Below are 23,605 nucleotides of genomic sequence, written 5' to 3'. Positions count from 1 at the left end.
AATTGCCTGCACTTGGCCCATATCCCTCTATACCCATCTTACCCTTCATAATTTTGAACACTTCTATCAAATCTCCTCTCAACCTTCTCTGTTCCAAGAACAACCCCAGCTTCTCCAGTCTATCCACGTAACTGAAGTCCCTCATCTCTGGAATCATTCTAGTAAATCTTTTCTGCACCCTCTCTAAGGCCTTCACATCTTTCCTAAAGTGCGGTGTCCAGAATTGGACACAATACTCCAGTTGTGGCCAGACCAGTGTTTTATAAAGGTACAACATAACTTCCTTGCTTTTGTACTCTATGCCTCTATTTATAAAGCCCAGGATCCTGTATGCTTTTTTAACCACTTTCTCCACCTGCCCTGCCACCTTCAAAGATTTGTGCGCATATACCCCCAGATCTCTCTGTTCCTGCACCTTTAGAATTGTACCATTTAGTTTATTTTGCCTCTCCTCGTTCTTCCTGCCAAAATGTATCACTTGTGTTAAATTTCATCTGCCATATATCTGCCCATTCCATCAGCCTGTTTATGTCCTCTTGAAGTCTATTACCATCCTCCTCACTGTTTACTACACTTCCAAGTTTTGTGTCATCTGCAGATTTTGAAATTGTGCCCTGGACACCCAAGTCCAAGTCATTAATACATAGCAAAAAAAAGTGGTCCCAGAACTGTCCCCTCGGGAACACCACTATACACCTCCCTCCAGTCCGAAAAACGACCGGTCACCACTACTGTTTCCTGTCACTTAGCCAATTCTATATCCATGTTGCCACTGCCCCTTTTATTCCATGGGCTTCAATTTTGCGGGAAATAGAGGATCAGCGATGTTCATATTGAATGGCAAAGTTGGCTCGAAGGGCCGAATGGCCTACTCCTATTTTCTGTGGCACTTTATCAAACGTCTTTTGAAAGTCCATATACATCACATCAACTGCATTGCCCTCATCTACCCTCTCTGTTACCTCATAAAAAACTCAATCAAGTTAGTTAAACATGATTTGCCTTTAACAAATCCGTGCTGGCTTTCCTTTATTAATCTACACGTGTCCAAGTGACTATTAATTTTGTCCCAAATTATCATTTCTAGATGCTTTCCCAACACCGAGGTTAAACTGACTGGCCTGTAGTTGCTGGGTTTATCCTTACACCCTTTTTTGAACAAGGGTGTAACATTTGGAATTCTCCAGTCCTCCGGCACCACTCCCCGTATCTAAGGATGTTTGGAAGATTATGGCCAGTACCTCCGCAATTTCCACCCTTACTTCCCTCAGCAACCTAGGATTCATCCCATCCGGACCGGGTGACTTATCCACTTTAAGTACAGCCAGCCTTTCCAGTACCTCCTCGAGTATCTTAACCCCACCTTCCTTTACTGAGACTCTGGCAGCATCTTCTTCCTCTGTAAAGACCGATTACTCATTCAGCGCCTCGGTCTCCCAATCAGCCCCGCCCCGCCCCTCCTCTTACCACCCAACAACTATTTGCATTTATATGGCGCCTCTTAAAGTAGTGAAACACACCACGTGCTCCGCCTCAACATGTCAGTTTCACTAAATCCAAAGCAAAACACTGCGGAAATCTGCAATAAAAGCGGGAAATGCTGGAGGTCAGCGGGTCAGGAGAAAGAGTTACACTGTCTGCGTGATGACGCACGCACGTTGGTTACATTTTGGTGTACCTGTCTGCGTGATGACGTTGGTTACGTTTTGTATGTGTCTGCGCGCTGACGTGTTTTTGCTACGTTCCGGGCATGCCCAAACGGCTGGGGAGATAAACAATACCCCCGGACACAGGCGGAGAGGCGGCCGGGATCGGGCGGCTTTCACACCGATTAAAAAGGCAAAGAGGCGGCGGGGGTTGGGGTTTGCGGGGCGGGGGGGGAAACCGGGCAGAGAAGAGAATGTCGGCGGAAAGTCTGTTCTCGCTGCGGGTCAGTGTGCACTCGGACCAGGGCGGCAGGAAGTACATGGAGGACGTGACCCAGGTGGTGATCGAGCCCGAGCTCGGGGAGCCGGAGAGCGAGGAGGACGAGCAGGAGGAGGAGGAAGAAGAAGAAGAAGAAGCGGGGAGCGGCGGGGAACAGCGATCCCAGCCCCGGCCCCGCTCCCGGCCTCGGCCCGGAGTGGCATTCTTCGCCGTCTTTGACGGGCACGGCGGCCGGGAAGCGGCGGTGTTCGCCCGCGACAATCTGTGGAAATGTATCAAGAAGCAGCGGGGTTTCCTGTCGGAGGATCCCGAGGAATTCAGCGGGGCGATCCGCAAAGGTTTCATCGCCTGTCACTACGCCATGTGGAAAAAACTCCGTGAGTAATAAGGAGAGGAGGCAAAATAATAATAATAATAATAAAGGGAGCAAAAGAAACGGAGCGGATCCGGGCGGAGACTTTGTTACATTTGAACCTGTAACAATCGGGCTCGGAGATTGTAACAATGTCCCGACATTCGGACCGGGCTCAGCCCGGCCGCTCGGTGTTTATTGTACAGTCGGGCTGGTTATCTCTCTCTCTCTCTCTCAATGTGTATAAAGATATATATTTGTATGTTTCTGGAGGCCTGGCCTGGTATCTCTGCTTAAGCTGTCCCTGTTGTTTTTTTGGGGGGGCCGAAGTTTGAGCGGCGGGGGGCGGGGGTAAAGTCACTTTAACACGGCCGCTTGGTTGTAAATTTCATGTTGCGTTCAAAATAAAAATTCTGATGAGCTCAGCTGATTGTGGCGGCCGCTAACGCTGCGTGTCAAACATTTCAACCTTTGCCTTTAGTGCAGTCAGTGACTCCTCCAGAATAAAGGGAATGAATTTGCCTCCAGTTATGGAGTGACTATTGTGTATATAATATATATTTATAATCCCTACATACACAAACTGTGATCTAAAAGGTTTTTTTGACACAAGGTTGTGAAATGTTTGCATTAAAGTCTAAGGCAGGGTCGCTCCTTCCTTTTCCTGACTCTCTTATTTTCTCCCGAAGAACCGCCGCTTGTTGTGGTGCCGGCTGTGTGCAGCTGCAGTTAGCGGCGATCCGCCTGGTCGGTGTTTATCATTGAATCTGATGACACTTCCTCGGTTCTCAGGCCAAATCCTTTCTTCTTTTTGTTTGAAAAAAAAAAGTGGCGGTTGATTTCCAAGGCGCCAAAGCCATCAACGGGCGGGCGAACGAGCAGTTCATCCTTTTCCCATTCACAGCAAGCGCTGCTTCCCCCTCCTCCCCATCCCAATTAGGTTTCAATCAGTCCGCTAGAATATTTCTTTTAATTACGGTTGTAATCTAACGATAGAAACGGACCTAGACCGGTTCGAGCCAAGGACAAGCGTCTCCATCCGTTAAGATCCAGCTGTGCGGCTTGGATCCATTCAAATGAATAATATGAAGGCGCGATTCCTAAATGAAGCGAGGCCGGTGGATTAATGGCAGGCGGTGGGTGATCTTGTGGCGGGGACTGTGGTCCTTTTATTTTTGAATATAATCGCAGCCCTGTTGCTGGATTTGAGGCTGTTGCCGGCTGAGAGTGGGTTTTGTGGCCGAGTCCTGTGCGGATCGAGCCGGGGAATCACCGCCAGTTTGTTACATTCTCCGATGGAACGTTCGACACTTTTTTTTGAAACAAATCCCTCACGGGGGGGGGGGGGGGGGCGGGGGCGGAGCGGCGCTCCCTGATTGACGGGGCTCCCGGCCAATCGGCGGGCGCGTCGCCGGTGGGGACGCGGCCCGGGCTGGCCAATGGGAGTGGGCCGGCCCGAGGGCGGGTTGTGTGCGCGAGGTGTGGGGTGATGTCATGGTGCGGGCACGTGGGTTGCCAAGGCCGCTGCTAGGAGACGGGGGAAGTTGCTACAGCGGCCGGGGGGGAATCCCGATCCCGTCCCGTCCCAAACCGGTACAGAGTCCCCCGGGGGGGCAGGAAGTTTAAGGGGAGAAAGAGACTGGAGAAGCTGGGATTGTTCTCCTTGGAGTAGAGAAGCTTCAGGGGAGATTTACATGAGGAGTTCAAAATTATGAAGGGTTTTGATAGAGAGAATAAAGAGAACCTGTTTCCAGGGGCAGGAGGGTCAGTCACCAGGGGACACAGATTTAAAATAAGTTCCAGGACACAAGTCTGTCCCCTGTATAAAACTGGGGTACAGTACTGGTGGGTACAGATCTGTCCCTGTATAACACTGGGGTACAGTACTGGTGGGTACAGGTCTGTCTCTGTATAACACTGGGGTACAGTACTGGTGGGTACAGATCTGTCCCTGTATAACACTGGGGTACAGTACTGGGGGTACAGGTCTGTCTCTGTATAACACTGGGGTACAGTACTGGGGGTACAGGTCTGTCTCTGTATAACACTGGGGTACAGTACTGGGGGTACAGGTCTGTCTCTGTATAACACTGGGGTACAGTACTGGTGGGTACAGGTCTGTCTCTGTATAACACTGGGGTACAGTACTGGTGGGTACAGATCTGTCCCTGTATAACACTGGGGTACAGTACTGGTGGGTACAGGTCTGTCTCTGTATAACACTGGGGTACAGTACTGGTGGGTACAGATCTGTCCCTGTATAACACTGGGGTACAGTACTGGTGGGTACAGATCTGTCCCTGTATAACACTGGGGTACAGGACTGGGGGGTACAGGTCTGTCACTGTATAACACTGGGGTACAGTACTGGTGGGTACAGGTCTGTCACTATATAATGGGTACAGTACTGGTGAGTACAGGTCTGTCACTTTATAACACTGGGGTACAGTACTGGTGGGTACAGGTCTGTCACTGTATAACACTGGGGTACAGTACTGGGGGGTACAGGTCTGTCCCTGTATAATGGGTACAGTACTGGTGAGTACAGGTCTGTCACTGTATAACACTGGGGTACAGTACTGGTGGGTACAGATCTGTCCCTGTATAACACTGGGGTACAGTACGGGTGGGTACAGGTCTATCACTGTATAACACTGGGGTACAGTACTGGTGGGTACAGATCTGTCCCTGTATAACACTGGGGTACAGTACTGGTGGGTACAGATCTGTCCCTGTATAACACTGGGGTACAGTACTGGTGGGTACAGTTCTGTCCCTGTATAACACTGGGGTACAGTACTGGGGGGTACAGGTCTATCACTGTATAACACTGGGGTACAGTACTGGGGGTACAGGTCTATCACTGTATAACACTGGGGTACAGTACTGGGGGGTACAGGTCTATCACTGTATAACACTGGGGTACAGTACTGGTGGGTACAGGTCTATCACTGTATAACACTGGGGTACAGTACTGGTGAGTACAGGTCTGTTACTGAGGGTGGGAGCAATTTGAGGAGCTGAATTCGGAACGTTGCACTGTAAGTGTTGGTGTGAGTGATGGTCCTGAACCCCGGGACAGCTCCCGTTGTGGACGGGATTGTGGACAGAGTTCCATTCCCTTCTGCGACGGCCGCCAGTGGTGGGGTGAAGGAACGCAGAGTTCTCGGGCCTGGAGGGAGGTAGAGACAGGGAGGAGTGAGGTCAGGGAGCGATTTAAACATGAGGATGACAATTCTTGGATAGAGCTGTATAATCTCCTAGGGAGGCGACAAACAGGATAAAACCCAGGCAATTAGGGGGTTAAACTGGAAAATTCCACTTCCTGTTTAAGAAAGAACTTGCATTTATACAGCGCCTTTCATGTCCTCAGGACGTCCCGAAGCGCTTTACAGCCAATGAAATGTAGTCACTGTTCGTAATGTAGGAAACGCAGCAGCCAATCTGTGCACAGCAAGATCCCACAAACAGCGATGAGATATTGACCAGATAATCTGTTCTAGTGATGTTAGTTGAGGGATAAATATTGACCAAGGCACCGGGGAGAACTCCCCTGCTCTTCTTCGAATAGTGGCCGTGGGATCTTTTACATCCACCTGAGAAGGCAGATGCGGGCACCCCCGACAGTGCAGCGCTCCCTCAGTACTGCACTGGGAGCGTCAGCCTGGATTATGTGCTCGGGTCTCTGGAGTGGGGACTCGAACCCTCGGCCTTCTGACTCAGAGGCGGGAGTGCCACCCACTCTGCCGCGGCTGACACAAAGCGATCGTAACTGGTCCCGGCGATCCTGATTGACGTTACCGGGTACCCGCCCCTTGTACAAGGAGATCTCCGCCCCCAGCCAGAAACAGGTCCTGCTCTCGCTCGAAGGAATTCAGCGAATACCGGTGTCCACCGCACGAGCCGGCAGCCTGTTCCACAGGTTCGCTCTTCTCCGGCAGCGTTCAGTTAGCATTTTAAGTCTCCTCCACTTTGTGCGGACGTTGCCAGTGCCGGTTATATTTTCCAGGTGCTTTTGATATTTTCCCAGTGCTGACCCGTTCATTTATTGTGCTCTCCGCTTTTTTTCATTAACTGCACGCTATTTCATCCAAAGTGCATTAAATTTCATCTGCTGCCCCCCTAGTAACTATTTACGCAAAGGTCTAAATCCTTCTGGCGCGTCTGGTTTGGTTTCGAAAGCCTAATAGATTGTAGGAGGAACGGAAGACTGAGGGGAGGAGGTGAGGCGTCCCGCAGTGTTGATGTCCCGGGAAAGAATGAGTCAGAAAAGGAGCTGAACAGAGAGAAGGAAAGAAAGGAAGATCCTGCATTTATCTAGCGCCTTTCACCACCTCAGGACGTCCCAAAGCGCTTTACAGCCAATTAAGTACTTTTTGAAGTGTGGTCACTGTTGTAATGTAGGAAACACGGCAGCCAATTTGTGCACAGCAAGATCCCACAAACAGCAATGAGATAATGACCAGATCATCTGTTTTTATTGATGTTGGTTGAGGGATAAATATTGGCCCCAGGACACCGGGGAGAACTCCCCCCTGCTCTTCTTCGAAATAGTGACCGCGGGATCTTTTACGTCCACCTGAGAGGGGCAGACGGGGCCTCAGTTTAGCGTCTCACCCAGAAGACGACGCCTCCGACAGTGCAGCACTCCCTCGGTACAGGCACTGGGAGTGTCGGCCTAGATTCTGTACTGCAGTCTCTGGAGTGGGGACTCGAACCTACGACCTACTGAGAGGGGGGGAGGGGAGAAGCCCGGATCTCCGGGACAAGCCCTTTTCTCGGCAGTGTTGGCGCTGCCAGGGGTCACCGTTCTACCGCGGGTCGAGTGAGACTGAGCCGGCGGATGTGAGTTATACTAAGGACTCCGCGCTGCTCTCTGGCCCGGAGCAACGCAGGCCTGTGTGCCGGGCGATATCTCTGTGCCGGCTGCCCTGCGGTGCTGAACCTTTCAGCGGGTCGAAGTCCCGGGTAGGTCCCACTCCTCGAGCCTCCGTGCCCTTTGGGCGACCTGTCACGCCCAGTTACACTGAACAGATTGTGTCGCTGTGGTCGTAACGCAATCTCAGACCGTAGCACAGGAATATTCCAACGGTATTTCATTGGCTGTGAAGCACTTTGGAATGTCCTGAGGTTGTGAACGGCGCTATATAAAGGCAAGTTTCTCTTTCCCTCTTTTCCCCAGCTCACGCTCGCTCGCTCTTCGCTCCCCCTTCCCGCTCGCTCTTCGCTCCCCCTTCCCGCTCGCTCTTCGCTCCCCCTTCCCGCTCGCTCTTCGCTCCCCCTTCCCGCTCGCTCTTCGCTCCCCCTTCCCGCTCGCTCTTCGCTCCCCCTTCCCGCTCGCTCTTCGCTCCCCCCTTCCCGCTCGCTCCCCCTTCCCGCTCGCTCCCCCTTCCCGCTCGCTCCCCCTTCCCGCTCGCTCCCCCTTCCCGCTCGCTCCCCCTTCCCGCTCGCTCCCCCTTCCCGCTCGCTCCCCCTTCCCGCTCGCTCCCCCTTCCCGCTCGCTCCCCCTTCCCGCTCGCTCCCCCTTCCCGCTCGCTCCCCCGCTCCCCCTTCCCGCTCGCTTTCCCGCTCGCTCTTCGCTCCCCCTTCCCGCTCGCTCCCCCGCTCGCTCTTCGCTCCCCCTTCCCGCTCGCTCCCCCGCTCCCCCTTCCCGCTCGCTCTTCGCTCCCCCTTCCCGCTCGCTCTTCGCTCCCCCTTCCCGCTCGCTCTTCGCTCCCCCTTCCCGCTCGCTCTTCGCTCCCCCTTCCCGCTCGCTCTTCGCTCCCCCTTCCCGCTCGCTCTTCGCTCCCCCTTCCCGCTCGCTCTTCGCTCCCCCTTCCCGCTCGCTCTTCGCTCCCCCTTCCCGCTCGCTCTTCGCTCCCCCTTCCCGCTCGCTCTTCGCTCCCCCTTCCCGCTCGCTCCCCCGCTCCCCCTTCCCGCTCGCTCCCCCGCTCCCCCTTCCCGCTCGCTCTTCGCTCCCCCTTCCCGCTCGCTCTTCGCTCCCCCTTCCCGCTCGCTCCCCCGCTCCCCCTTCCCGCTCGCTCTTCGCTCCCCCTTCCCGCTCGCTCTTCGCTCCCCCTTCCCGCTCGCTCTTCGCTCCCCCTTCCCGCTCGCTCTTCGCTCCCCCTTCCCGCTCGCTCTTCGCTCCCCCTTCCCGCTCGCTCTTCGCTCCCCCTTCCCGCTCGCTCTTCGCTCCCCCTTCCCGCTCGCTCTTCGCTCCCCCTTCCCGCTCGCTCTTCGCTCCCCCTTCCCGCTCGCTCTTCGCTCCCCCTTCCCGCTCGCTCTTCGCTCCCCCTTCCCGCTCGCTCGCTCGCTCCCCCTTCCCGCTCGCTCGCTCGCTCCCCCTTCCCGCTCGCTCTTCGCTCCCCCTTCCCGCTCGCTCGCTCGCTCCCCCTTCCCGCTCGCTCGCTCGCTCCCCCTTCCCGCTCGCTCGCTCGCTCCCCCTTCCCGCTCGCTCGCTCGCTCCCCCTTCCCGCTCGCTCGCTCGCTCCCCCTTCCCGCGCGTGCGCCCACTCCCCCCCCCTCGCTATCAGAATTCTAATGAGGATAACGCCACTGAATAATTCTAAAAAATAAAGTTACTTTTAAATAGAAGCCTCTGGTGTTGAAATGCCTCGAAGTGCCTCATGAGGTGAGTTACTCTGCACTGCACCCACTGTTATGCGGGAAAATGCCGCGGCCAGTTTGCACACAGCAAGAGCCCACAAAACCGGCACAGCCGGTCAGTCTGGCGGTGTTTGGTCGAAGGGGGAGCGTTGGGGCCCAGGACACCGGGCGAGAAGCCCCCTGCTCTTCAATGTCCACCTGAACAGGTTGACGGGGGCACGTCTGGCCACAGCGCGGGCCCAGCTCGGCGGGTGTACATCGATGGAGAGTGCGAGAAAGAGCTCGCGTTTACATCGCACGTCCTCGGGACGTCCCAAAGAGCTTCACCGGCAAATTAATTACTTTTGAAGTGCAGCCACTTGTGTCGACCAAGCGTAGCAGGCGATTTGTGCACAGCAAGATCCCACAGGCAGCAGGGAGGTGAACGGCCAGTTGATCTGTTTGGGCGGTGTTGGTAGAGGGAGGGACGTTGACCAGGACGCAGATCCCAAAATGTGGATACTAACTTCAAACGGGACTGACATAAACTCAAAAAAATAATCTGGGAATAAAAAGCCGCGATCAGTAACAGTGACCGTGAAGCTGTCAGATTGTCGTAAAAACCCAACTGGTTCACTAATGTCCTTTTAGGGAAGGAAACCTGCCGTCCTTACCCGGTCTGGACTAAAGAAAAAATGACTTGCGTTTATATTGCGTCTTTCATCACCTCAGGACGTCCCAAAAGGCTTTACAGCCAATGAAGTACTTTGTCAGGCAACACGGCAGGCAATTTACGCACAGCAAGGTCCCACAAACAGCAATGTGATAATGATCTGTCTTAATGATGTTGGTCGAGGGATAAATATTGGCCCCAGGACACCGAGGTGAACTCCCCTGCTCCCCTGATTGAAGTTTATAAGATGTTAAGGGGAACAGATAGGGTGGATAGAGAGAAACTATTTCCGCTGGTTGGGGATTCTAGGAGTAGGGGGCACAGTCTAAAAATTAGAGCCAGCCCTTTCAGGAGTGAGATTAGAAAACATTTCTACACACAAAGGGTGGTAGAAGTTTGGAACTCTCTTCCGCAAACGGCAATTGATACTAGCTCAATTGCTAAATTCGATAGATAGCTTTTTGGCAACCAAAGGTATTAAGGGATATGGGCCAAAGGCGGGTATATGGAGCTAGATCACAGATCAGCCATGATCTTATCAAATGGTGGAGCAGGCACGAGGGGCTGAATGGCCTACTCCTGTTCCTATGTTCCTTCCTATGTTCTTCTTCGAAATAGTGGCCGTAGGATCTTCCACATACCTGAGAGGGGCAGATGGCGCCTCGGTTAAACATCTCATCCGAAAGACGGCACCTCCGACAGTGCAGCACTCCCTCGGTACCGGCACCGGGAGTGTCGGCCTGGATTGTGTGCTCAAGTCCCTGGAGTGGGGCTCGAACCCACGACCTTCTGACTCAGAGGCGAGAGTGCTGCCCGCTGAGCCACGACTGACACTTAAATGAGTCATTTATCACATTGCTGTTTGTGGGATCTTGCTGTGCACAAATTGGCTGCTGCGTTTCCTACATTACAACAGTGACTACACTTCAAAAGTACTTCATTGGCTTTAAAGCGCTTTGGGACGTCCTGAGGTCGTGAAAGGCGCTATATAAATGCAAGTTTGTTCGTTCGTTCTCAGGGTAACGAGGGGGTGGGCAATGAATGCCGGCCTTGCCAGCAAGACCCACATCCCCAGAATTAATTTTTTTTTTAAAGAGTGAGTTCAGCAGCCTGTTGCCATGGCGTGCGGTTTGAAACCCCTGCAGTCTGGATCGTGTGCTCGCATCCCGGAGGCGAGGGTAGCTCGCCACTTAGGGACAAGATCTGTTGTTCTCCTCCTCGGCTCCCCCACCTCTCTGCATCGTCTCTTCCCCACCCACCTCCGACTGCAGGTTCACGCCCAAACTCTCTCGCAACCCGCAGCCGCTCTCCACTTCCTCTGTGGGTTTCTCCGCTGCCTCGGGCTTGTTTCCTCCTCTGGGCGTTTCCGTCGTTCCTCCCCCCCCCCCCCCCCCCCCCCCCCCCGGTCTGTGCAGGTGGCGAGTGGAGTTTATCTAGCGTGCTGTGACGGAAGGGCTGGGCTGGGCACTCGGGGCTGCGCTGGGTGAGAGGGGGATCTAATTGAGGTGTTTAAGATGATTAAAGGATTTGATGAGGTGGATAGAGAGAAACTATTTCCTCTGGTGGGGGGAGTCCAGAACAAGGGGGCAGAACCTTAAAATTAGAGCCAGGCCGTTCAGGGGTGATGTCAGGAAGCACTTCCTCACACAGAGGGGAGTGGGAATCTGGAACTCTCTCCCCCAAAAAACCTGGGGCTCAATTGAAATTTCAAAACTGAGATTTGTTAGTTAGGGGTATTAAGGGTTATGGAACCAAGGCGGTTGGATGGAGTTAAGGCACAGATCACCGGCTCGAGGGGCTGAATGGCCTCCTGCTGTTCCCGTGAGGCTCTGCTGCTTCCCTTTGGGTTTCCACTCCCCTCTCGGTTTGTCTCAGTCGTCACGTTTCTCAATTCCTCCCGTTTGTGACCATCCCCGTTGCTTCTTTCTCCCCCTCCCCCCCGTCGGGCGGCCACGCCCGAGTCTGAGCCGACGCGGGGTAGGGGATGGGGGGGTTTGCCAGCTGGCTATTGGACCACGTGAGGTTTCGCGGCTGAGCCCCTTCGTGCAGTCACCCGACATCCACCCCCACCCCCCCGGACGCACTTTTCCAGCGGGAGGGAATGGGGCACTGGGTAACGATGAGGAGCGAGGAAGCCTGCCCTTGTCTCCCCTCGCCAACCCCCACACACACCCCCCCCTCCGCTATCCTCCCTCACTCTTCCTAGCACAGGGACAATTGAACCCTGTACTAAAGAAAGGAATAACTTGCATTTATATAGCGCCTTTCACAACCTCAGGACGTCCCAAAGCGCCTTACAGCCAATGAAGTACTTTTGAAGTGTAGTCACTGTTGTAATGTAGGAAACACGGCAGCCAATTCGCGCACAGCAAGATCCCACAAACAGCAATGTGACAATGACCAGATAATCTGTTTTTAGTGATGTTGGTTGAGGGATAAATATTGGCCCCAGGACACCGGGGAGAACTCCCCCCTGCTCTTCTTTCACCAGGGCCGCGGGATCGTTTACGTCCACCCGAGAGGGGCAGACGGGGCCCTCAGTTTAACCTCTCATCTGAAAGACGGCACCTCCGACAGCGCAGCACTCCCTCAGTACTGACACTGGGCGTGTCGGCCTGGATTATGGGGCTCGACTCTCTGGAGTGGGACTTGAACCCAGGACCTTCTGACTCGGGGCGAGAGTGAGACCCGCTGACCCCCGGGGCGGGGGGTTCGCCCGGGTGGGAGCTTGGCGCCACCTGGTGGCGAAAGTGTGAGCTGCAGCCATAGTTTGCGACCCCCCCCCCGCCCCGGTTAAAAATACTGGACTCCCCCCTTAAAAACCCGGATTGGACCGAACTCCACGGGTTGCGGCCGAGTGTTGGATCTCCGCGCCCCCCCGCCCGTCTCACCGTTCTCTCTCTCTCTCTCTCTCTCCCCGCAGCGGACTGGCCGAAGACCATGACCGGACTGCCCAGCACGTCGGGGACCACGGCCAGCGTGGTGATCATCTGCCGCGACAAGATGTTCGTGGCTCACGTGGGGGACTCGGGCGTGGTGCTGGGAGCGCAGCACGGCCCCAGCGAGGCTGCGGGTGGGGTCCAGGCCCTGGAGGTGACGCAGGATCACAAGCCCGAGCTCCCGAAGGAGAAGGAGCGGATCGAGGGGCTCGGAGGGAGGTAAGTACCCCGCGGGGGGGAGTGGGCGGGGGGCTACAAACAGTGGGAGAGCTCGCACCGAGCCGGCCTCTCTCTCTCTCTCTCTCTCTCTCTCTCTTTCTCTTTCTTTCTCTCGCTCGCTCTCTCTCTCTGTTTATAACACACTCTCTCTGCATCTCACCCACTCGTTCTCTTTCTCCCTCACTCTCCCCTCTCTTTCTCGCTCGCTCCCTAATGTTCTCGCACTCCCTCACTCTCCCCTCTCGTTCTCGTGGGGTACAGCACGTTTTGGGGTTGGTCTGCTATCACCTTTTGATTTCATGCCCCCTTTTCCATTCTCTCCCTGCTCTCCTGAAACTTTCAAGACTGAGATCGATAGATTTTTGTCGGGTTTCGAGGGATACGGAGCGAAGGTGGGGAAATGGAGTCGAGAGACGGATCAGCCGTGATCCAAAGGGGCTGAATGGCCTTGACCTGTGCACTTGAAAGCCCTGGGGGGGATGGGACAGCATGGATCGCTGGTGTGATGCCCTCCATGGTCAAATAGCCCGCTATCACATTGGACGGCAGGTGGCGACACTCGGGCGTGGCACCAGAGACCGTCCGGAGTTTGTGGCATCTCACTCCTTTACCCCCACCACCACCGGGGAAGGTGAAACAGAACTTACAGTCTGAGCGGTTCTCCGTACGAGTCACGTCGACCAGGGAGGTCCCGGCTTTGATGCCTTGTCTCCGCTGGACTGCCCTGGGTGGGTGGGTCGGGGGTCGGGACCCCTGTCGTTGACCTCAGTGCTGGCTGTTGCCGTATTCCACCCTAACCCGGATAACTGCGGGTGTCGGGTGATTGGTCAGGTGTGGCTGTGACGCCCCCCATGGCCGGTCAGCCTCCCCGCCTGGACTTGCCCAAACGAAGGCTGTGCCGCTATGGGGGTGGGGCTCTGAGCGAACGCGCGAATGTGTTTAGTGAAACCGGGGGAGAGGAAATCACGACGAATGGGGGAAGTGCAGACCGAGCTCTGATCTGCGATAGGTCAGGTAAATGTTTCAACTGCTCGGCCCGTGTGTCAGATACAATCTGGGGCCGTGTTTAAAGTGTGAGCCTCACCCTCGTGCTTTGCATGTCACAGTGAGGCGTGTCCGTGTGTGTGTGTGTGTTGGCCAGTGACCCCGTCATTGTAACCTATTCCTGTTTGAGGTTTGAGGTCGACACGGGGTCATAACCCAGAGAGAGGGCTGTGCGCTCGTCAAAAGCGGCAGTGACTCTGACACCGGGCTCACGAACCCGGAGCCCGACGGTTCAAATCCCACCAGGGATCGCTGTGGGATTGAATTCGATAAATCTGGTGATCCCACGTGCTCTCCTAACCCAGACTTTCTCCCCTCCCTGTGAGGAGCAGATTAATCAGAGCCCCACAGAAAGCCTGACTCTGGAGACTGAGTATCTAAGGACACACTGCTGTGTCACTCCCACCACAGGTTCTGTGTAGCGGGGGGAGGAGGGATCGGGGGGGGGGGGGTGGGGGTTACAGAGGAGAGGGAGAGGCAGCCTGGGGTCACCAGCTTCACCCTCTCCCCATTTTCTGGGGACTCTTTTCCCCCCCCCCCCCCCGGAGATTAATTCGGGGAATGGCCCTGGAGTTTTTTCTCTTTTTTTTTTGCCTCGCCCAGGAGATTACGTGGCTGTGGGAAGATGAGAAGTGTCTGGACTTGATGCTTCGGCCATCATGGCGTGTGGGGCCGGCTCGATGGACCAGCTGCTCTTTTCCTGCCTGCGTGTAACCAGGGGGGGGGTTCCTGCTGTCTCCCTTCCTCTCTCGGCTCTCTGCGTTTGCGGCTGGAAGTTCCTGTGTCTGACGGAAGCCGGTTTTAATTCTGTTCCCCCCCGCCCCCACACAGCGTCATCAACAAGTCCGGAGTGAACCGCGTGGTGTGGAAGAGGCCGCGACTCACCCACAATGGCCCGGTGCGGAGGAGCACGGTGATCGACCAGATCCCCTTCCTGGCGGTCGCCAGAGCACTGGGTGAGTTACCGGAGGGGGGCGGGTCGGCCGGCCGGTTAATTAACCAGAGTGAGTAGTATTGACGCCACTGCCTCAGCCAATGAGTTGGAGGCGGGGCGGGACTTACAGCAAACCGAGTCTCTAAGTACCGCAGCAAACAGAGCTCTTGACCGAAACTACAGCAAAGTCTCCCGATAAAAGCAGGATTATTTCTCCAACAAAATGCAGTGATTGGAGGATAGTTACATAATACAAATCATGTGCGTAAAATCAATCCCAGTCACTTGTAGCGGTGTCGCACTGAGGCGTGATTGACAGGGAATTACCCAATCATCTCCATTCTTGCCCGGGATCGTGGTGCCACTGTATGCGGCCGTTAATTAACAAAGCGGAACCGGGGGCAGGTGCGTTGGACCACGGTGGGGTAGCAGGACGTGAGCGGAGAGAGGCGGCAGGTCGCGGTCCAGTGCATTGACTTCAAAAGGATAAAATCGATTTGGCCTCTTTTTTTTTTTCCCCCCCCCTCCGCCCAACCCTGCCGGAATATGCATGAGCGTACGTTGGGTGAGGACAAGTTCGGGGCTTGGCTGCGAAGGCCTCGACAGTCGAATAGCCGCCCAAGGGCATCACTGTGATGCATCCCACGGTCAGGTAGCTCGCCGCCCAGGCTGGCACATGAAGAACGCCCTCTCGGTCCCCCCTAACCGAGGGCAGGCGTTGCCCCCGCACACTGTCAGGGGCTTAAAAGGGGGGAATTTTTAAAAAAAAAAAAAATGAGCGTCCCCTTCTCTCCCTTCGAAACATAAAAACTTTTGTCCGGGGAGGGAGGGAGGGAGCTGCGTCTTCCTTCATTGCCTGTGTGGGATGATTGAAAGGACGGGGAGCTGGAGAGCTTGTCTGAGGGACTTGCCTGGGCCTGTCCCGGGGCTGGTCCCGGTCGGTCTCCGCACTGGGTTATCTGGTCAGGGTGTGGGTGCTGCTACCACCTTGTGGAGGTTCAGTGCATTGCGCCAGCACCGGCCCTCGGTTCTGTTGCCCTCTTGTGGCTGCAGCAGGAACACACGGTTCGTTGCCTTTTTTTTTACTGAGTTGAGTACCCTGGCTTTGTCCAACGATTCCTTAATTTTACTGACCTTTATTAAGGTGCCAGGCGTGGCTCAGCGGGTAGCGCTCTCGCCTCTGAGTCAGAAAGTTCAAGTTCCAACCCCCCGAGGCTTGAGCACATAATCCGTGCTGGCAATTCAGTGCAGCGCTGAGGGAGTGCTGCACTGTTGGAGGTGCCGTCTTTCGGGTGAGACGTTAAACCGAGGCCCAGTCAGCCACTATTTCGAAGAACAACAGGGCAGTTCTCCCCGGGGCCAATATTTATCCTTCAACCAACACCATTTAAAAAAAAAACAGATTATCTGGTCATTTATCCCATTGCTGTTTGTGGGATCTTGCTGTGTGCAAATTAGCTGCCGTGTTTCCTACATTTCAACCGTGATTACACTTCATTGGCTGTAAAGCGCTTTGGGATGTGCTTAAGTCTCTGGACTGGGGACTTGACCCTGCAAACGGCTGACCCAGAGGTGAGACTGCTGCCCACTGAGCCAGGCCAACACCTAATGCACAGAAATTGCTTGTGTCTCTGCTGATTAAATGAAAAGCAAGACCGGAATTTTTGATAGTGTAATGGGGATTAAAATGCAAAATAATGGACACGTGCTGCTCCGATAGCCTCCCATTTTAACAACTTGTGGAGGTGGTTCTCTCTCTTTAGTGGCTGTCCGGCAGCATCAACGACTATATAGCGCCTTTAATGTAGGAAAACGTCCCAAGGCAGCAGTACTATAAATCGTAACTTATCTCTGTCGTAGCCACGTTATTGGGAGGTTGTAAAAAGGATGTTACAACAGACGTTCTGTACACTTTAAAATTCTCATCCTTGTTTTCAAATCCCTCCATGGCCTCGCCCCTCCCTATCTCTGTAACCTCCTCCAGCCCTACAACCCTTCAAGATCCTCCAATTCTGGCCTCTTGCGCATCCCCGATTTTAATCGCTTCACCACTGGCGGTCGTGCCCTCAGCCACCTAGACCCCAAGCTCTGGAAATCCCTCCCTAAACCTCTCCGCCTCTCTCTCTCCTCCTTTAAGATGCTCCTTAAAACCTACCTCTTTGACCAAGCTTTTGGTCACCTGTCCTAATATCTCCTTATGTGGCTCGGTGTCACATATTTGTCTGATTTTGCTCCTGTGACGTTTTACTATGTTAAAGGCGCCGTATAAATGGGAGTTGTTGTTGGGTACGTGCTGTAGACGGACCTTTTACTGTGGGTGAGACCAGGGATGACACGTCTTGTTAAGGTCACTTAAAGCGAGCGAGTGGCGTTGGAGATGGTGCCTGCCCGTCTCTGCCGGCTTCGCCGTTGTTACCGACTCGACCTGTAACTCGTGTGCGTGGCCGGTTTTTATTTTTTTGTCGTCTTTTTTTTTCCCCTGCAGGTGACCTTTGGAGTTACGATTTCTACAGCGGCGAGTTTGTGGTGTCGCCAGAACCGGACACGAGCGTTCACACCATCAGCTCTCACCGACACAGGTACATCATTCTCGGCAGTGACGGCCTGTGGAACATGATCCCGGCCCAGGACGCGGTCACCATCTGCCACGACAACGAGGACAGGAAACGATTACTGGTGAGAACTCAGGGCTCCACCCCGGTCCCCTTCTGCAGGCCCCGTTCTCTGCTGGGTGAGACCACCCCCTCTCTCGACCCCTCCACTGTCTCTGATTTGTCGCCCTGCTTGTCCGTCGTCCGGTACTGGAGGAGCAGATATTTCCTCCAACTAAATATTGGGAAGACGGAAGCCATTGTCTTCGGTCCCCGCCACAAACTCTACCCCTCTCTCCTCCTTTAAGACGCTCCTTAAAACCCACCTCTTTGACCAAGTTTTTGGTCACCTGTCTTAATATCTCCTTATGTGGCTCGGTGTCAAATTCTGTCTGATAATCGCTCCTGTGAAGCGCCTTGGGACGTTTTACTATGTTAAAGGCGCTATATAAATGCAAGATGTTGTTGTTCACAGAATTTACAGCACAGAAACAGGCCATTCGGCCCAACTGGTCCGTGCCGGTGTTTATGCTCCACACGAGCCTCCTCCCTCCCTACTTCATCTCACCCTATCAGCGTATCCTTCTATTCCTTTCTCCCTCGAGTGTTTATCCAGCTTCCCCTTAAATGCAGTTATATTATTCGCCTCAACTACTCCTTGTGGTAGCGAGTTCCACATTCTTACCACTCCTGAAGTTTCTCCTGAATTCCCTTTTGGATTTATTAGTGACTGTCTCAGATTTTTAGTCCCTAGTTTTCCGTAGAACCCTTGCAGCCAGCAGTGGAAGGGTCAGGCTCGGGCTGGATTTGAACCCGGGTCCCGGTTCCACCCATTATCTTTCCTAACCGGAGAGGGGGTAATTAATTCCGACTGATGAATTTTGTTTGTCTTTGTTTTTTTGTTGTTGCTCCAGGAGGAGGAGGGGCCGACGGGGGCCAGACTCCTGGTCAGCCGAGCCCTGGGCCGCTGGCGGCAACGGATGCTCCGCGCCGACAACACCAGCGCGGTGGTGATCTGCATCGACCCGCCCTCGCGGAGCGGCCACCGGCTGTGCGCCGAGGAGCTGCGGCTGAAGCTGACAGAGGGGCCGATTCACCGCATCGAGGAGTCCCTCCTCATCCCGCTGTCTCCCTGTGTCACGCCTCCGCTGAAGGTAAAACAGTTGGTGGGGGAGGGGCGGGGGTGTCCAGCGGGAACGTGCCACGTCACACGGTCCGCCAGAACCTTCCGGTTAAACGGTTTAACACGACCAGGCAGGTGTGTTGGGTCCAACCTCTGTTACACCACACTTGGTCCCAATTGTGTTCGAATCCCTCCGCGGCCTCTCCTATTTCGGTAATTCCCCCAAGATCTCCAACCACAATCCTTCTCATCCCCGTCACCAGGTCCCTGCGTGTCGGACGAGGGAACCGGGTTGGAGCTCGGCCGCGAAGCCCTCGTAGTGGAATAGCCCGGCGCCGTCATTCTAACTCGCGCTCGGGGTTTGGTGGTAAGAGGGGTAAAGGGCACCCCGTACAAACTCTTCCCAGACGAGGATGCTAATGGCTTCAGGGGAGGAGGGAAGGGAATCAGTAGAAACAAGTCCCAAACCTACATCTGGTGTTGGAGCTGCTTTCGAGCCTGAACTTGGCAGCCACGGGGACGAGAGGGCAGCGAAAGCGGGTTAATGCAAAGGAGCTGCTGCGATCGCCTGTTGTGTTATCCCGTTGAGCATCAATGCTGCAGAAGCATATCTTCGCCCGACTCAACAACGTGTTAAAAACCACTAATGGTCAAACTTGAATGTTGGCTTAATTCAGTGGGCAGCTCTCTCGGGCAGCTCTCTCGCCTCTGAGTCAGACGGTCGTGGGTTCGAGCCCCACGCCAGAGACTTGAGCACAATCCAGGCCGACACTCCCAGCGCAGTACTGAGGGAGTGCTGCGCTGTCGGAGGTGCCGTCTTTCGGATGAGACGTTAAACCGAGGCCCCGTCTGCCATAAAAGATCCCACGGCCCCTATTTCGAAGAAGAGCAGGGGAGTTCTCCCCGGTGTCCTGGGGCCAATATTTATCCCTCACTAAAAACAGATTTCATGGGAGCTTAAGAACAGGAGTTGGCCATTCAGCCCCTCGAGCCTGTTCGGCCATTCAGTGAGATTATGACTGATCTGTATCCTAACTCCGTCCTCCTGCCTCGGCTCCTTATCCCTTAATACCCTCGGCTAGCAAAAATCTATCGATCTCAGATTTAAAAATTATGAATTGAGCTAACACCTACTGCTTTTTGTGGGAGAGAGTTCCACACGTCTGCCAACCTCTGCGTGAAGAAGAGTTTCCTGACTCCTCTCCTGACTGGTCTGGCTCTGATTTTAAGAATACGACTCCTTACCCCCCAGACTCCCCAACTGGTGGAAGAAGTCTCTCTCTCTCTCTCTACCCTATCGATTCCTTTCAAAATCCTAAAAAAAACCTCAATCAAATCGCCCTTTAACCTCCGATATTCCAGGGAATACAAGATGGACTGGTCGTTTATCTGACTGCTGTTTGTGGGATCTTGCTGTGCACAAATTGGGTGCTGCGTTCCCTACATTACAACAGTGACTACACCTCAAAGTACTTCATTGGCTGCAAAGCGCTTTGGGACGTCCTGCGGGCATGAAAGGTGCAAGATAAATGCTTTATGAGTACTCAGACGGATATTGCCGATTTAATCCTTCAGTTTGGGCTGCTTTCCAGCCCAGGGATGTCGGGGCCAACGATACCAACAGGTATCTTTTTTTTTCCTGCCCTCCCCTCTCCCCACATACTATTGTCCCGTCTGAGGTATAGTACTTCAGCACAGAGCAGAGATCGAACCTGGCACTTGCCCGGGTGATATGACTGAACGTGCAATGTGGCGCATTTATTGACTAAGAGGCAGGAGAACTCCCCGTTTATTCTAAGAATATCTCTGAATATTCGATCTGTGGTTAATTCTTAAGTTGATCAAATTTGTTGAAATATTTTCTTTTTGGAGCGGAAACCTGATCATCCAAATTTCCCACAGCGAAACACCCACTAATCTAACAAAGATTATTGTCGTCATCATCATAGTAAGTACAACACAGGAGGAGGCCATTCTGCCCATCGTGCCTGTGCCGGCTCTTTGAAAGAGCTGTCCAATCAGTCCCACTCCCCCTGCTCTTTCCCCGTAGCCCTTGCAAATTTTTTTCCCTTCAAGAATTTATCCAATTCCTTTTTGAAAGTTACTATTGAATCTGCTCCCACCGCCCTTTCAGGCAGTGAATTCCAGATCAGAACAACTCGCTGCGTTTTTTAAAAAAATGTTTCCTCGAGTCGCCTCTGGCTCTTTTGCCGATCACCTTAAATCTGTGTCCTCTGGTTCGAGTCATAGAGTTATACAGCACGGATAGAGGCCCTTCGGCCCATCGTGTCCGCGCCGGCCATCAAGCCCTGTCTACTCTAATCCCATGTTCCAGCATTTGGTCCGTAGCCTTGTATGCTATGGCATTTCAAGTGCTCATCCAAATGCTTCTTGAATGTTGTGAGGGTTCCTGCCTCCACAACCCTTTCAGGCAGTGAGTTCCAGACTCCAACCACCCTCTGGGTGAAAAAGTTCTTTCTCAAATCCCCTCTAAACCTCCCGCCTTTTACCTTGAATCTATGCCCCCTTGTTACAGAACCCCCAACGAAAGGGAAAAAGCTCCTTAGTATCCATCCTATCATGTCCCCCCTCATAATTTTGTGCACCTCAATCACGTCCCCCCTCAGCCTCCTCTGGTTGACGAACTTGTCGTCATGTCAGTCTGAAAGTTGCTCTTTTTATTATTTGCCGTGATGTCTAATATAAAAAGCCCACTTCGCACGATGCGAATCCTCTCTCGATTAACGTCTCTCTCTCTTCCCCCCCCCTCGCTGTTTGTTTCTCCCCCGCAGGCTCGAGAAGCCCCCTCACCCCGGTGGTTTTGCTCCGGTTTCGTCCCCTTGCTGACCAGAAGAGACGCTTGCTGCGGAAGGATCTCACCGCCACCGCCACCGCCCGCGGAGGAGGAGGAGCCGGCCGAGAACCGCCAGCGCCCCCCGTCACCGGGTGGAGCGGGTCGGGGGGCGCCCTGGGGCCGACGGAGGGCGCCCGGGGTCGGCTTCAAGCGGACGCTGGAGGAGTTGAACGGGGAGACGCCGAGCTGCGCCGCCAAGAGGCTGAAGCTGCGCCCCGGGGGAGGGGGGGCCCGCGACGGGAAGCCCGGGGGCCGCCTCCAGGCGCCGGAACCCCGAGAAGCAAGTGACGCGGCGGAGTCTGAGGGGCCAAAAGAGACTGCGGAACCCGTTGCTGCACCAGCACAGAAAGACGATCTGTGTGTGCTGATGTGGAGCGTGTCAGGCGCCCGAGGGGGGGGGCGGGGGGGGCGGGGGGGGGGGGTGGTGATGGGGATCGGAGGCGTCTCGATGCCAATTAATTAATTATTTTAAGATAATCTGTAAAAAGAAAAAAGACTCCATCGAACACTGTGCAAGGACTCGATTCTGTTGATGTTTGTACGGTTTTTATTTTGTAAAATAGCAATATTCCTGCACCGTTTTACCAGTTTTATTTTATTTTTTCCTGTGCGTAGTCCCGAGCGAATGTAGCGCGATCTCTTACCCCTCCCCCAGCCTCTCCTTCCCCGATACTCGAGTGACGAGGTTATTCCTTCCCCTCCCACCATCTCCTTTGTGTTAGACCCAGAGCGGCCTCTCCCCTCCCCCAGTGTGGCCCCACTCCTTCCACCCCCCCCCCCACAAAGTGCGGCCCCTCCTCTCCTCTCCCTCTCTCCCTCTCTCCCTCTCCTCTCCCTCTCTCCCTCTCCTCTCCCTCTCTCCCTCTCCTCTCCCTCTCTCCCTCTCCTCTCCCTCTCTCCCTCTCCTCTCCCTCTCTCCCTCTCCTCTCCCTCTCTCCCTCTCCTCTCCCTCTCTCCCTCTCCTCTCCCTCTCTCCCTCTCCTCTCCCTCTCTCCCTTTCCTCTCCCTCTCTCCCTTTCCTCTCTCCCTCTCCCCTCTCCCTCTCCTCTCCCCTTCTCCCCTCTCCCCTCTCCTCTCTCCCTCTCTCCCTCTCTCTCCTCTCCTCTCCTCTCTCCCTCTCCTTCTCTCTTCTCTCTTCTCTCCTCTCTCTCCTCTCCTCCTCTCTCCTCTCCTCCTCTCCTTCTCTCTTCTTTCCTCCTCTCTTCTCTTCTCTCCTACTCTCTTCTCTCCTCTCTACTCTCTTCTCTCCTCTCCCCTCCCCTTCCCAAGTGCGGCCCCACTCCTTCGCGCCCCCACCCCCAAGTGCGGCCCCTCCTCTCCCCCTCTCCTCCTCTCCCTCTCCTCCTCTCCCTCTCCTCCTCTCCCTCTCCTCCTCTCCTCCTCTCCCTCTCTCCTCCTCCCCCTCTCTCCCCCTCTCTCTCTCCCTCTCTCCTCCTCTCCCTCTCCTCCTCTCCCTCTCCTCCTCTCCCTCTCCTCCTCTCCTCCTCTCCCTCTCTCCTCCTCTCCCTCTCTCCCCCTCTCTCCTCCTCTCCCTCTCCTCCTCTCCCTCTCCTCCTCTCCCTCTCCTCCTCTCCCTCTCCTCCTCTCCCTCTCCTCCTCTCCTCCTCTCCCTCTCCTCCTCCTCTCCCTCTCCCCTCCCCCCAGCTGACGTTAGCTATCCCGGTGCAGCCTGGTGACGGGACCGGGAGTTTCCTCGTCCTGTGCGCGGTGAGTGATCCCAGGGAAAGATTCAACCGCCGACATCAAATCACCGAATGCTTTGGCGTTTTGCAAATCCACCAATGACGGAGATGGCCGGAGTCGGCGCCCATGTCCGATTCTGTGCCCAGTTTATTTGGTATCTGTACGCCATCGGCTCGTGCGATGGGCCGCACTGGTTAACCGGTGGGTTCTGGACATGGGGTGGGAGGAGAGGGGGGAGTCCGTTTACCAAGCTTTTCGGTTAACGGAGTGGGGTGGGGCGGGGGGAGAGTCTGATTGCGCGATCACCGCGGCACACGGTGTCTTTTAGCCGCGAAAATTCCAGCCTCGCTTGTCCGACCCTGCCGACCGAGATCACCGTGAGAGCCGTCGCTCGGCACGGTCCTCTTGCCTTTGAGGTTACGGATCAGGCAAAAAAAGAAAGGGGGGCCGTTAACCGTGCAAACCCGGCAGCGTTCCACGGTTAAACTAAAAGCCGTCTCATTTCCAGACCCCTGGAGACGGCACGGGTCCAGAATTCCGACTGACTGGTCGCGGACAGTCTGTTGATGTTGGCATTTTCTTTTTTTTTTAATGACGAGGGTGGAGGGGAACCATTTTATTACGTGTTACTTGGTTCGGGGTCGGGTGGGGTGGGGTGGGTGAAGAAACGTCTGTCTGTGAACACGCTGTGTCGGCCCCGTTA

At 54.7% G+C, this 23,605-nt stretch overlaps 1 protein-coding gene across 1 annotated transcript; it reads left to right on the top strand.

Annotated features, from left to right (window-relative positions):
• Positions 1–1,857: 1,857 nt before the first annotated feature.
• Positions 1,858–21,633, top strand: ppm1da (protein phosphatase, Mg2+/Mn2+ dependent, 1Da). Its single transcript, XM_068008509.1, is given in 7 exon segments — positions 1,858–2,303; positions 12,439–12,673; positions 14,549–14,673; positions 17,137–17,327; positions 18,157–18,396; positions 21,158–21,450; positions 21,452–21,633. Coding segments are annotated over 7 exon segments (1,623 nt in total). The 5' UTR covers positions 1,858–1,900; the 3' UTR covers positions 21,588–21,633.
• Positions 21,634–23,605: the final 1,972 nt, after the last annotated feature.

This window comes from Heptranchias perlo, chromosome 28 (assembly GCF_035084215.1).
Source record: "Heptranchias perlo isolate sHepPer1 chromosome 28, sHepPer1.hap1, whole genome shotgun sequence".
Classification (NCBI taxonomy): domain Eukaryota; kingdom Metazoa; phylum Chordata; class Chondrichthyes; order Hexanchiformes; family Hexanchidae; genus Heptranchias; species Heptranchias perlo.
Note: the sequence above shows the minus strand (reverse complement) of the source record. Positions and strands in the feature narration are given on the sequence as shown.